Source organism: Chelon labrosus, assembly GCF_963514085.1.
Source record: "Chelon labrosus genome assembly, chromosome: 3".
NCBI classification, from domain to species: domain Eukaryota; kingdom Metazoa; phylum Chordata; class Actinopteri; order Mugiliformes; family Mugilidae; genus Chelon; species Chelon labrosus.
This window is the reverse complement of record NC_140339.1, coordinates 15271763-15287531: the sequence shown is the minus strand read 5'-3', so window position 1 is coordinate 15287531 and position 15769 is coordinate 15271763. Positions and strand designations below refer to the sequence as shown.

The 15769-nt window shown below is 41.6% G+C and overlaps 1 protein-coding gene across 1 annotated transcript in view; it reads right to left on the bottom strand.

The window, feature by feature from the left end:
• Positions 1–15769, bottom strand: part of lrrc49 (leucine rich repeat containing 49) — a gene marked incomplete at its 5' end in the record, with an annotated part of 30948 nt that overhangs the window by 8426 nt on the left and 6753 nt on the right. The window contains 6 exons of the mRNA XM_084541040.1: positions 916–1150; positions 6059–6154; positions 6891–7066; positions 8410–8493; positions 10489–10636; positions 12483–12544. Coding sequence (XP_084397166.1) covers positions 916–1150; positions 6059–6154; positions 6891–7066; positions 8410–8493; positions 10489–10636; positions 12483–12544 — 801 coding nt within the window. The remainder of the gene's footprint in view (positions 1–915; positions 1151–6058; positions 6155–6890; positions 7067–8409; positions 8494–10488; positions 10637–12482; positions 12545–15769) is intronic.

The window sequence follows — 15769 nt, the reverse complement described above, 5'->3', positions numbered from 1 at the left end:
TAACAGGTTGCTCTCAGATAAAACTACAGGCAGCTACCGTACACTGTATAAAGTAGGAATTTTCCTGCAACTCACTAAGTTGATTATTGCAAAGACTTACTAGATTAGAGGCTTTGTTTGCCTTAGACAAAGAGATTTAAAACACATCCTCATACATAAACTCAAGAAACCGCAAGATGCTTTGCACAAAAACATTCACCTAATAATATGATACATGAGCCAAGTTCATCTAGAATTCTTTCTCAGCGTTTCCCTTTATTTTGGTTTCTCTGTGCGGAGGCAAGAAGAGTACCCTGCCAACATATCTACTTCTCTCCAGATGAGCCTGCTTCTTTGTGCCCATCAGCACATTTCTTGACATAAAGCAGGAACACCAAGAAGTGTAGCTGAAGTAAAAGAAATTCATACAGAATATCATGCACCACATGATCTAGCCTCAGTCCTAACCGTGTCAGTGTTCCCTTTGCCACAGCACTCAGACAACTGTGTAATTATGGTAAATTAGGCTGGGAAAATTATGTAAAACGCCCAGAAAAATTGGTGTTTTTATGCAGGAGGTTGAATATAACTGGACATTTAGTACCTGTAATTGTCTGCCAAGGCTAGATGATGTTAGATTAGCAGGTGGAAATGTACATTGGGTTCACATGGGGCTGTGGTTCCGACACCGAATAAAGGACATGGTTCAGTAGATAAAGGAAAAACTGGACAGCAAAAAAATACTCTTTAGCTATGAAGGGCAGGTCTTCACTACTTATTTCATGTGATGGCAGTTTGGTGTCAGATTCCATTTAGGATTCACCCCAACCACATGTGAAGCTTAAATGAAAATTGTACTTTAAAGTGTTCAAGTTGTTTGTTTTTAAGTAAATTACTGTATGTCAACACTGTTTCATGCTTTATACGTGGCCTCACCAACAGATTTGGAAACTTGATCCTTAATCGCGGCAGTGTTGGTACAATGGCGTCAAAGTTGATGTAGCGAAAAGTTATTACAGTGACAGCACCAGCAGTCTGAACACCCCAGCCCCGCTCCAGGGCCTCCAGGGCTCCGAGTCCGAATAAGCGTAGGGTGTCTCCGTCTAGCTCCGCCAGGTGACTGTCAGACAAGGACAAGCTCTGAACACTGCCGCTCCCTGCCTCCACAAGTCTGTAAAATATGCAGACACACACAAAACAGTCCTTCGTAAGTCAGTCTTGATATGTTTAATTCACTGAATTTGTTACCTTGTGTAACTTGAAGAACATCTCTGAGCCAAAAGTGTTTTGCTTACATTTCCTTGAAAATTCAGCCATTGTACTAAGGGAAGGAAAAAGCAAGAGAACACTCACTAGGCTAGACAATGTCCTATTTGTATTGCCCGTTTGTTTTTTATTTTCCTGTACGACAGATGAAGTGCCCTTCCCTGATAAGAGAGTCGTGAGAGTGGAGAATCTGGGCGAGTCTCAAGGAGACATAATCTCCCTGCTCGGGTCCTTGTGCTCAGCCTTCTGGATCTGCTGACACTCAGGGGACTTTTCAGCATAGCAGGGCATCAGATGGCTACTGGCTGCACGCTACTCAACACAGATCATTCTGAGTTCAGCCCGCCAACATACTAATCACCCTATTCATATAGCACACCCACCCAAGCACCGCAACAGAGAGCCACAGTGGTTAGAAGACTAATCCTTTGCTTACAGAAGTCTAATCCAAGGATCTTTCAGAATGTGTGTGAGTAGTGAGGTAAGTAAGAGGAAGAAGACATATGAATTATAGTGTAAATAGGGACGTACGGACAGTACATACTGTAGGAAAAAAAACATGGAACTGAATGAATCGCTGGATTTTCAGACTGAAGAATCCATCAGCTAAACAAGGAGGTCCAAAAAAAAGAAAAATGCCAGGAAGAAAAGACATCCTGCAGTTGCAGGTTACATCTGTCTGTCCTACTTCACAAGTAGTAAAGATTTTAATCAAAAGCAATAAAAGTGCAGCACATTAAAATGCCTGAGGAAGGTTGACATTTCACCTTTCGAACACTTGGTGTCATTTGATCACTCAAATCTAATCTGTTCATTCTTCAGTCAAATGTTTGTGCCTAATTTGAAGACACCGCCTCAAGGCATTTCTAAGATGTTGTGTGCTCAAGTATGAAATTACCATAATGCGTTCAGCCATGGCTTTTCCTGGTACACAGGTATAACAAAAACAAACCAATTTAGTTGTTTTTGCTAAATCCAAAATCTAAAAATAAAAGGCTTATAAAAGTCAAACCAATCCTACTGGATGGTTTCCTTTAAGGCTGCAGTCTGCCCTGGAGAGAAGAAGAAGAAGACGACGCTATGCTACATAGGATCTCTGCATTTGACCCATTTATTTGTACACTCATGAAGTAGTGAGCACACTCAGAGCAGTGGGTAGCCAGGTACAGCCTTGCTCAATACCACTTTGGTCATGGATGCCAAGGAGGAAACCCTTCTCATTCACTCCACCCTCGCACATTTCTTTCTATCCGTCCTGGGATTTAAGTCAGTGATGTTCCAGTCCCAGGCCTGCTTCTCAAACCACTAGGCCACCACAGCTCCCTCCACTTCAGTCAGTGAGAAAGAGTTAAATCAGTTTAAATACTTTACAGCTCACCAACACTAGAAACATATCACATGTGTCAGTAAACACAACAAAGCAGTGACTGATGGGGACTGTCTAACTTAATCATCAAATCAGTATCCAGACATATTACTCTTATATACATAGTTAAGGTGATGCACCCTCTATGAAAACTATTCTTAATCAATGATGGTCATGTGTGGGATCACACAAATGTTAAAAATTATTAAATATATTCTATATAGATTATAATGCTCCAGATATTACAATTTCTAAATACAGTGAAAATAAAACAGCACTGACTGAGAACAGATATGTTATTTTAAGATTTAAAGGACTTTTAAAGCAGCAGCATCTAAGTGTGTCCTGTTTCAAGCACAGACGTGGATGGAGACGTAGAAAGATGGAGCTAGACGAGGAGGCGCCAGGCACAGAAAGGCAGTTTAAGCATCAGAATAAGCAGCTCCTCCAAGACGTGGAATAGCCAAAGGCAGTAAATCAGGAGGCGTTAGAGAGGGGTGCAGGAGATGGAGCATAAAATGTAGATAAGTAATGTAAAGAATGCGAGTAACGTCTATGCAGCTGGAAGTGTACCATCGACACACTGTGTCACATATTGTTCCCCCGTGATTATAGTTGAAAGGCTGCCAGGTGGCCCTGAATCCCCTTATGACATTAACCCGCCAACATTACAGAAAGAAGATGAGAACAAGGGGAGGGTAGATGGAATGAAGGATCTGTCACCATTAGGAATCCTGCTCTAACTTATTAGACTCCGAATTTAATTCAGTCAGAGATACCTCAGTTAATCCTACAGACTTTAAAAAAGAACATCTCTCAACAACTTAATCCTCCCAAAGACATGGTTTGAACAGATGTCTAAAAACGCCTAAATCTGTGTGGTAGTGACACATATGAAATCTTACTCTGAGCTGTCATAACAGCATAGCGACCTAACACTTCACAGTTAAAAAGTGAAAACAAATAGTTCAGCTCTGTGCTTAATGGGTGCTGAAACCTGCAGACGGTTAACGGAAAGTGTTCTATAGCATGTGCTGGTTTAGGATTTCATGTTTCATTCAAGGACCCTGCTATACATTTTTCTCACCATTGTTCAGATGTATCATTGATTTATGTGCCTGAAAAACCCTGAAAAACCACCTGTTCGGGTTCTCAGAGTAAGTCTTTAACAAACGAAGCATAAAGGCCTTTCCATCTGCCCAAGCGGTGACCAACTCCACGGTTGGATTTCTGAGTTATAACTCCTCCACTAGCAATGCATCCCTCATCCATCTCTCAGTGGAAATGAGGCTTAATGAATCTTAAATTATTTGCAAATGAATAAACTTGGGCCCGCATCACAGTCACAATCTGGCAGTGACACGGGCTCCCATAAATTTTTGAGGAATCACATTGACACTATCAAGCTAAAAGAGCTGTCAACATTTGCTTCAGTCTCATTTTAATTTGTCACCAAACTGGGGCTGCTAATGTCAACCAGAGATGACATCATGTGTTTTCTTTATATACAGAGACAGATGGTCCCTTCCAGAAAATGTAACCCACGCTGCACCTAAAAGTGACATTGCCACACACATAATATGTGAACTTTAAATGGATTTAGGTCTCGGTGTAGCTGTAAGTCATGTTAGTCAAGGATCACGCAGCCCTCTGGAAAGGCCTGTGATGTGTCTGATTTCAAATAGTTACATTTAAGAGAGACTGATGAACTCACAGGCTCGCTGAAACTCAATTGAATTAAAACTGAATGGTGCTGAGTCAGTTTTCCCACTGATCACATTTAATAACGTTCAGAAGGAATGTAGCTGTGGCAATGTGAATATAGACGTGACATTTAGCGATAACTGATCCTTAACCCTTTGTGATAAATAAACAATTTTGTCTTAGCTGAGTGATTTAGAATTAATATTAGTTTTGTTTGTGTTTTGTTTTTTAACTTTTCCTGCCATGAAGACTTATTTTAAACACATTTGGCAATAGAGGGGTTAAAATTTTCACATTTTGGAATCCTGTTATGTGAAATACATGATACATTTACATAATAAAATATCTCATCATAACAAAAGGGCAAATGTGTCTAATGCAAATACACCGGTTGTCTCAGTTTTTCTTTTTTCAGCAGCAGATTTTGAGTTAAACACATAGAGTACGGTCCCTAATTTATGGAAGAAACGCTCGCACAAATACACACACACTCCAAGTAGTCGCCCTGTTCCCCTAGCTCCTACAGAGCTGATCCAGATGTGTGGGTGTGCCTTCAATCTAGCAGAGAGATGAGTAACTCGTTGACATTCTAGAGAAGCAGGATTATGGATGACTTGTAACAAACCATACACTGTCTCCTCATGGTTCATAACCAAAAGCCGTCTCCTGCTGTTAGCATTTCCTGGAATTCATACCCTCGAATGCATTATGTCATACACAGGGAAGTCAGGGGGAGATTCACAGGTCTCAGAAAACAAAGTTCATGCATCATTTGTCACTTCATGTGCTCGATGAGGGAGTATGGTATATTCCCTTTTTGAAAAACAAAACAAAACAAAAAAACCCCACCAATCTGACATAAACACCACACTGTGTGGGCGTCATGACCCTTTTATAAACCCACACACTGTTTAACAAAACAACTTTTAAATTCCCCACCTGTTGTTTAGATTTCACATGTTCAGATTTTACCCTCTGACACAAATCGTGTGTCTGTTTCAAGATAGTGGTGGTGCATTGTAGTCCCTTCATGTTTTTTCAAGCCAAAGTAATACAAGTCCCAAATCAAATCGTAAGAGTGTGATATAGAGTGAGTTTTCTTCGTCACTCTAACCTGTTAATCCATGTTAGTGAAGTTATAATAGACCTTGTAGAGGTAAAACATCGCTATTGAAAGATTTTGCTTCGGGGCAATTTTCATTTCCTGGTGCAGGAAGGAAAGGCCGTGTTTGAAACATGTAATAATAGTCCTTGACACAGCCCCAACTTTCATCTCAGCCCTCCCCCTCGTAATTTATCCAGACCTGGATTACAAGAATTGGTGTAGGAGAGAAACCAGTGCTCCACGTTCACATTAGACTGTGCACAGACTGTTGATTTAGAGCCCTTCCAACATCACGATATAAACACTGGAAGGACAAAACTTTCTTCAGACATATTAAATATGCATGTACTGATTTTCACAGACATCTCTCAGAGCTCCTGAGCAGCCAAGGCTCACGTCCCTGGAGTAAGTAATGGGGTCACTGTGTTGCCCAAGAATATTTCAGGATTACAGCATCCAGTCGTTGCAGGGGCCAATTCAGCTAGTTTAGACGGCTGTCACTAGTAGCCAACTAACAACCTGGAATATAAGGTATTATTAAGAGGTGGAGATGGAACTATGCAGATTGTGACACTATCAGGTTCACTGATAATGTCCGATCTAACTAACAGAACGATCATTAGAGCAGTTTGTCTTACTTGGGATCTCGTGGGCTGTTAGGACGGCTGTTGGTGCGGAGTCGGCTCTCTGTTCCCCCAGATGGTCGCTCTGGTCCTGAACCTGGGCTAATCCGCCTGATAAAAAAAAAAAGTAATAAATGTGCTCAGCAACTGAGGAAAGCATTCTTTTCAGAAGCCTCTCAGATGACGAAAGAAGGAATAAAATAAAGAGAGAAAAAGTGACAAATATACACGGATTTCAAGCTGGATTAGAAATAACTGCATCCCACACATCACGCTCGTCTCTTGTCGCATGTGCTTCTCACTCTCTCCCACTTACCCATCAACAAACTATGTCATTTGCTTTCCGTCAGAACTCAGTTAAACTAACAGGCCAGAGTATTTAAATGTCTTGTCATGGCTGTCAAGTAGAACTTATTCCTTCCCTCCTTTAGGACAATTTTCCTCTCATTGGTTGTTGTGCATCCATTCAGAAGGATGATTAAAGATTTGTGCAACAACTGTCAAATGTCATTAGTTCTTCAGGTACTTGTTAGTAAACCAAAGTATGGGACAAATTAAAATTTTGACTTGAGGATGGTGGTAGAGCACTACAACAAATCCTGAAACAGGGGCTTTGATCTCTACAAGGAAACTGTGGCCCTCGCGGTAAATTCACTAACATCAGTAAGATTGATCTTCCAGGGACTACAAATGTCTGTTCATAATTTCACCCAGTTGTTGTTGAGACATTTCCGTCTGTATGAAAATGGTGGTCGAACTGTCCAGCTAAAAGACTATCCCATCCCTAGAGGATCGGCCAGTAGCAGTTCTCTAATGAATCTCGTTTTCCTGTAGATGTGGCGCGTACCTCGGTTCATCTGGAGAAGGCTCCTGTGCGTGGCCATTGGTCTGGGCGGGGCTGTGAGCAGGGCTGTTCTCCGGACTGACTTCTTCTTTAGCACCATTCGTTGGTGGCAGTTCCAGGCAGGCCCTGACTCCTTCCCACTGCTGTGCTGCATTACGGATTGCCAGACGCCGCTTCTCCTTGATGAACAGATCACAGACACACACACACACAAAGAGAACAGAAAAGGTTTCAAGTGACAATTCTCCTGAGCAGCAGGACACAGAGAGCATAAACTACGCTAGTACAAGCTCTCTCTGTATTTTGATTTGACCACGGCTAAACTTACACCTCCTGTCTTGTTTATCTCTGGTATACAATCCTCAACAGAGTACATAAATTGCTCACTAATTTTACTATGACAGATATAACACCTCCCCTAGGTTAGATGTGAAATTGTGTAGGCATGTATTGGCCCTATTTATTTCTGCGATTACCACATTCCAGCATTTTGATTTAACTGCAGTTGCTGGCTCTTACAGCAGAAACAGTGACATGCCACCCTGCAAGAGAGACGATTGCTGTTTCTCTCCTACGTTTAATTGTTCTTTCTTGGCCAAGCTGTAGTTTCGATATGCTCAGCTATGGAATGTGCCACTCCTCGATGCAGGGGTGAGTCAGTATCATTTCACAGTGAGTTCTTCACCCTCATTAACCCTGGCCTGTGGCATGCAATATAACATTTTCTCAACACTAAGGATTAGCAAGAGTTAGGTTACTGAGACTCTCAGCAAAGGACACAACAGTAGCTTTGGCACACACACAAAAACATTTACTGCAAAACCGACGTGCAAGACAGAACATGTGGGATCATTTAAAGAAATAAAGTCTAATTTACAAATACATTTAAAAAATATAGTACCCCTGTACCCCACTGCATCCCCTTAACGATACTGTATTTTAGTACATAAACAAATCCAGTCAATGGTGCATCTAAAAAAGTGTATTTAATGACCCACTAAACCATAGCCTCATCAATCCTAAGACAGAAAGAGATGTTTTTTGGGGGGGGACTAACAAAAAATCCTGAACATTACTTTAATATTGTAGAGCTTTCTTGTTAGATATGATTTGTTGGGCAAGGTAAACAAAAACACACTAACAGACAGTAGCTTGTTGCAAAAAGCATAAAGCATAAATCCAAAGCAATAGGCTGTTATTTAAATACATACTTAACCCTGAACCTGGATCCCATATATACACATATATATATATTTATATATATATATATGTGTGTGTCAGTTTTGACATACTGTTAGCTTTAATACTGTCAGAGCCCCATCTATAGCTTGGCACTTTCAGACATATTATCATGTTCTAACCAAAAACTAACTACACAACATTCAGCTCAAGAAAAAGGCACCACTGTATTCACTGAATCTACTGTACGATGTGTAAGCGGTGATGTGCTATTTATATGTGTGTGCGAATGCTAAATCCAGACAGACAAAGACAGCAAGAGCAAACCAGATCAGAGTGGTACCTTATGAATGGTCTGCTTGTGACTCTCCCGCTTCTTTTCCTCCTCTTTTCGAGCCTGTACACCTGCCATACGCCGATCCTCGTCCTGAAAAACATAGCTAGTGCAATCAGAGAGTCGTTCCATTCATGAGTTCTGAATTATTCAAGAGAGGGGCACCACAAAAGGCGCTGCCAGAACGACTGCTCTCTGCACCAGAAGTGGACCACTTCGGAGGTTGGGAGAAATTCTCACACCAGCTGGCTGCATCACAGGATTATCTGTCCGATTTTCAGTCTCAGATAAACTGAGCCCAGCTGTTGGGGAAAGCCAGATCTCCCAGAATGCAATGCTGCCAACACAATCTCAGTGTGCCAGCTAAGAGAAGGGGCATATTCAGCTGTCTGCTGTGTGACGAGCCAGCAGGGACGATCCTTCAGGCTGATCAATAGCGGCAAAATGCAAGCCTCACTGGATTCAAGGAAAAGAAGTCAGCTAGTGGAAACAGACTGGAGCTGTATGCCACTGCTTAAAACTAATTTTGTTGTAAAAACAGATTATGACACCAAAGTGTGAATACTGTTCTCTCAAACTGATCAATATATTATTGATTGCAGTGGCTGCTATTTTTCACAGGCACGCTCTTTGTTTGGAGAGCTTACACAAGTCTGGTGGGTTCCTTATTTGGCTGTTAAGGTTTCAGTCAAATATAATATTTCCAGCTGCACTGTGAACTAAAAATAATCCTAACATCCTAAAAAAATTACATTTTTCTTACATACAATTACAATTACATACATTATACTCTCGTTAGTCCAGGGAATAGTCAAATGATAATACATTTCATCTAGGATACATTTCCAGTCTACAGTTCTGGTCTACCCCTTTCACTCATAAATGATAACCAATGTACCAGCAGTCAGGCACAGATTTCTACAGCATAATGACAGCAGGCATGCTATTGCAAATCATACTGAGGGAAAAATCTTGATCTCCACTGGCTAACACAAAGTTTCCCCCCAGCAATGTCATGATGCACTTCGAAAAAATGAAAAGGCTTCGGCAATGCCTACGCTGTTCTGTTGTCAAGACAATACTTTCCATGTAAACTATCTGAAATAAACATTTACAGCCGTAGACAGTAGCTTGTTGCTGAGCTTTAACAGACCCGGATCTTAAAACTTGCAAAACCTGTTAAGGACCACATTTATCTAAAATTCAAGTAAAAACATGAAAATTGTTGAAATTGGAGTTTCGTATCAGCATTATGCTTTGAGGGCAAGGTGTGTGGTTCTTACAGATTCTTTGGAAGTGCAAGCTCAGACCTGGGTGCTACCTGTTTGACAGCTTCTAAAAGCATGCTGACAACGTAGCACATTGCCGACTGTTTATATACAATATACACAATGTTTAATGAGAATAATTATTGTTTTGTACCTTTTGTATCTAGATTACGTGTACTGTAAATACTTAACTTACCGTCAATGCTTTGGCACTAATCCATTTTTACCTCTAATGTGCGATAGAGAGCAAAACGAATGCCGTGCCAGTGTCATCATAGTGATGAATGTTAGCTTAGCGATGCCCGGTTGACAGTGAATGCGAGAGTCTGCAGGTTCACAATAAGCTTGTTTTGACTGTGAAATCAGGCAGTTACTTCTCAAGAATCAGCATGCAAAGTTTCCTCAGGATCATATGTTCAGAAAATGACAAATGTTTGGACTATTATCTGAACATCAGTCTGAGGGTTTGAAAAATACGACGGAAACAAAGTAGAGTGTAGCCATTAGCTGCAAAAGTGCTATGCCTTCAAGGAAGTCACGTGTTTATGTTGGTCATCTTCTTCTTAGCTGGGCTAAATTTTCCTTAGATTCTTAGCTTCATCAATATTTGAACATCTATCTTCCTTATTGTTGATAAAGGAAATAAACCATGGCACACACATGATGTTTCCCCATTGTGGTTATGATGATGTGCTGTAATCAATGTATGGAAACAAAGGACAATTAAGTATGCAGCCATAGCTATATTTAGCAGCATTTGGCTAATGGCCAGTTTCTCTCTTGTAAACACACACATACATAGTTAATAGTTTAGCCTTACTGTGATGCGCTTCATGTCCAGCTGTCTCAGATGAAGCACACAGCGCAGGACGGCCTGCTTGTACCATGTCTCCAGGGCTACAGGATTCCCATCCAGGGTGAGCTCAGAAAGGGTGTGAGACTCTCCAAGGCAGGCTAGCTGATCAAAACTACAAACGAAGAAAGAACAGAATAAGATAATGAGTTAAAGCTAAACAAAAAAAAACCTTTTCAATGCAAAGAATTACTACACTGAATTCCTAATATTATACAGACATGATGAAATAGTTCTGGGAAGCCTGGTAATTATCCACCAGGTGAGTCATTTAAGACAACCTCACCATCTACAACATGTTTTAGCTCTGAAACTTTGCTCTTTGGCTTGTAATGCCAGAAAGGACCCGAGCTAAAACAAGCCATGGTAAACTAGTAATTTAGCAGGCACTTTGGCAGCGTAACATTACTCAAGGGGCAACGAGCAGAGAAAAATCTGCTACACTGTTGATATCACCCTGTAGCTAAAGGAGACATGAAAAAGCCGAGTCATGTTATGAAAGGCAGTGGAGATGGTATCATGGCTAATTTGTGATAATAACCTTGATGAATCATTTGCCTGGGACTACACTTGGGTCCATTATACTGTGTCTGATCCTAGCCAGAGGTTTCCTTGAATGCTAATGAGGGTCAGATAATAACCTCTGATGAACTATGAGGGCAAGAACACAGGGAACAAGGAATGGTGACTGAGCTCAGACCAATATATAGTCAAATTTAACAATCCACCAGGAATCTAGTTTGGGGAATGGAAGCAAATGCTAACGAATCTGAGGGAGTTTTTCTCTTATCTAAAAATGAAAGAGTCGGGTCTCTCCTATGCACTGGGAAATACTGTTCGTCTAAATGTGACAATCTTATACTATTATCAGTGTATGTTATTAATTCCCACCATATATCCCTGCAACTCTTCTTTAAAGGCTTCTCAGTGTGTGTTATTCCTATATCATTATGTGTCTAACTTAAATCAAGCAGGTTTCATTAAAATGTAATATTATGATAAGTCAAATTAACATTTGCTGACATTTGTGTGGACGTCTTGCTCCAAGATCCTCTACTGGGTAAAACTGACTGCACCATGCACATGAGTGTGCTCTGTCTCTCTACCTAGCAACAAAGCACAAACGCTCTCCTATCAGAATTGTTTCATAGGGAACACACACCAGGTGTCTACAATGTCATCATACGCATACATTCTCATGAGCAGTTTGAATGAATATACCTTCACCAAAAGTAGGACACTGAAGAGAAAACGAATTATATGTGTATAAACTATGACAATTAGAATAAATATAATACTTGGAACTGGGTGGAACTTTGTAAAGTCCCGGGGACTTTAAATGATTTATTCTGTCACCTATTACTTTGTTATGATTCTCTTTGTGACATGTATAAGACACCAGGTCATCCAGACACTAGAAGAGGAGCTGGCTTGGAATGTCAGGTCAGATCTATCACAGCACAAGGTGACAATGGTCAAGGATGCTAATGACTGCTGTCCCACCCTGAATCACACATGCAGGCCTCTCTTACGGGAAAACACAAAACACAACAGTATTGAAAACAGCATCAGAAAGTGTGTAAAGCCATCTGATATTTGCACTGAGAAAAAATACAATGCATCTCCCATTCGCCCTACACACCCTTACCTATCTATGCTGCTGTCATAGCTGTCATTAATACGGTGAACACCTTCTCTCAACCTGCTTCTCTGTGGCCTGAATCACTCAAACAATTCTCACAGCCACTACTTAGGTAATCGCATGTAAAATACTAATAAAGACCACAATGAGTTTATTGTTTTGTAGGTTACAGAAACTGTCCGCCACATCCAACCAGTGGGTGTGTGTTCCTGTTGACCAGGAGTGGCCAAGAGCCATGGGAGTGGACGTGGCAGTCTCCGGCCACCATCCCTGTCCCTGCCCTATGGGGAGGAGGGAGTTAAGCGGTACAAGCCCTTACCTGGAGATGTTGTTGCAGCTGAGAAACAGACGCTGCAGGCTAGGCAGGCGCTCCACCTCAGTCTAGAAAAAGAAAGAGGGAGAAGGAAGACAGAGAGATGGAGGGATGTGAAGTGAAGGTGCTCAGGAAGAGGGCACTGCATCGTCACTGTCGTCAGAGTGCTGTATCCCTCTCCATTTCCACAGTCACCTTGCAGCTCTCAGCTCCAGCATACAGCATCCCCATCCACCCTGCGCATGCACACACACACACATACAGCACGCTTCCTTGTCTGCACATGGAGAGGAGGGGCGAGAGAGAGAGTGAGAGAGAGAGCATGAGGAGGAATGGGGGAAGGGAGGGAGAGCGGAGACTGTGTTGCGCTAATGCAGAGATCCCCTGCTGCAGGAGGCTAAGTTGAAATGCTCACAGCAATATGGATTTAGTCGTACACAAGCAGCGAGCTGTGGCGCTGCATCTCATCATGCAAGAGCAATAGCTGGAGTAAATGCAATGGCATTGACTAGCTGGGATGGGGGTTACAGCCAGGCAAGCTCTGCATCAAAATCAATGTAGAATAAAACGAGGGGGTGGGGTGAAGAGCAGCGGCTGGACAGCTGGCACGCTGAACTGGACACACAGGCACAAAGGCAATGTCACGACCACAGCGACTCATCAGATGTTAGCGTGAGGGTACATCATGTTCAGTAGTATCAAAGTCTGGGCTGTGTGCGTGTGTGTGTGTGTGTGAATGGCCAGTGCTGCTCATGATGGAAGCAAAGAAGACACTCCCAGCAGCAGTCTGAATGAGCTGCGTCAGCATCCGCCCAGCCAACGCCTTGCAACCTCCCTCAGTGCTGCTGCAAGTCTCTGTTCAAACAAGACACGAGCCGAGTATTTAGGCTATGCTAGCTGCTCAGTCTCACTATATGGATCCAATTAGCTCATACCAACAAAACCATACAGTATACTATACAACTTTGTGTGATCAGCTCCAACAACCAACAAGCTGACTATATAACATACTGTAGTAATAAATCTGCCACAAACTGGCCAGATTCATGCTATTTTTTCCAGATGCAAGGGTCCTCCAAACAAACAGATTAAGATTGACACATAAAACATCGTTATCATCGTCATTTACTGCCCATGCCTCAACGTTTAAGGCTAGCAAAAAGCTTTCGTGCTGATATTTTATCATTATAAGACCATTCACACCTTATGAATTAGGTTTAAAGTGGGTGGTCCAGCTGAGTTAGTAGCAATATGTATTTGAGCCTGTTTGATACATCAGTTTTACAGCAGTTCGTGAATATCAAACCAGAACTTAAAGTCAATTGGCAGTGTTTGCTCGATCTAAGTCTTTGATAATAAAATTAGAGCTCAGGGTTTTATTATTTTTGTTTTTGGCTGCTTTATTAATATATAGATTATTTACACTGAGCTTAAGAATGTGTGTTACCCTTTTTTCTTTTGGTTGTGTAATGATAGTAATGATACTCTGCAGCACAGGAGCCAGTTTTCTTTCTTTCTTTCTTTTAAAACAAAACTGCAAGTCATGCTATCCAGTGCTAGCCAACACTGACCATCCACCACATTCCCAGAATCTCTGCCTATCCCAGCCAACTATATAGATGCTGGTGAAGCAGCAGCCACTGAACGCTGTCTGAGACTAAATATAGCAACCCCGTCTCAGACAGAATGATGTCATCACTGAGCTGATGAGCTGCATAACAATCGCCCACCAATGTGCTCCCTTTTTCAGAAAAACCTGATTGATCCGAACCAATCAGCTCACAGGATCAGTTGTGCGGCTGGGTATGCTGCTGCTGCTGCTGCTGCTGCTGCTACGTGTGCGCCTGCATGCCTGAGGGTGTGTATTTATGTGTCTGTGTGCCCGTGCATTCACTTCTTTATCCCAGCTCCACCCTCTTTTCACTGACAGCTTGCGTGTCTCCATTTTTCACACTCACACAGACCTCTGGCAGGAGCATAACTCCACATACACAAAAACCTCTCATCACTGTTACCTTCGCTGCATGCAACAACACACACCACAAAGAAGCATAAAAGCTGCTCAAATAAACACACTGGTAAAATCAGATGCTAAGGCGGTTGGAGTGAATGTTGGGTTTTGTGGCCATTCTTTACATAGAGCAGACTTGAGGTGTGATCACACATTAACCGGCCCACATCTGCTCTCTGCTATTGTATGTGGGAATTGCGGATGCTGTGGTATTAAGAACACATTGCTGTGCTTTTCTTGCACAAAACTTCACAAAGATCCCATATCAATCAAAATGTTTTGCCTTAATGTGACTTCCTCATACATTTTCAGCTGAAGTTAAGAAGTTGTCTTGGCCACAAAGTGTGACAGCATGTAAGGGATAGAACTGACGTTATGCATACACACTGAAATGAGATAACTGAGCTATGGTAGAACTACCAAAGAATAATGCAATTTTTTTTTTTATACATTTACCTTCTTGATACGCAATTGGCTCAGAAGAAGACATGCCCTTCTCCTGCTAATCCATGCACAGTCTGCCTCCAGGTGAACCCTTTTGCCTTTGTCTGTTTTATTATTACTAATGCTGTTTGCTCTTCTCTTCCAAACAAATCATTGCAACTGCTGTCAAAAATGTAAAATGCATTATTAACGGGCTGTCACAGAATGCCATAATGGAAAGACCTACCTGAGAGCAAGTGTAAATAGCAAATGTTTTTTCAGAAAGCGGCTCCAGGATGAATTCCTGTGTTAGCTGTTATTATGCTGTAAGCATTACAGAGCAACAAAGTGAAAATGTAGACCGTTTCCAGCTATGATAAAATGTGGATTAAATTATTTAGACTGTTGCCTTAGAACTAATATGACCAAAACAGACTAAATAAAATATGTAAAACATACAGTAAATAATTACAAGATGTGCCCAGATGCACACCTAAACCTTTTTCCTTCACTGCTGTATATAACCTGTACTGGTTGTATGTAGTGAATGACGGAGCCCAATGTATAATCAAGTCTAAAGCTTGTTTTACTTTTTTCTGGTCCAAAATTTCACAGTTTTATCTTCCTTCCCTTTCATGAAAGGGAAAAACCTGAGCACCTAGAGAAAGGTTATTTACTTTGTGCCTGATATAAGCACTTGGCAACAAGCATTACTAATGACAGAGAGTGGAGAAACCGCTGAGGGTTTGCATTTTTCCTTTCCTGCCTATCCAAAAAAACATCACATCCGATAATTAGGACTGGAGGTGGTACTTGATCAGAACTTGCAGGCAGAAGACAGGGTGAGCGATGGCAACGG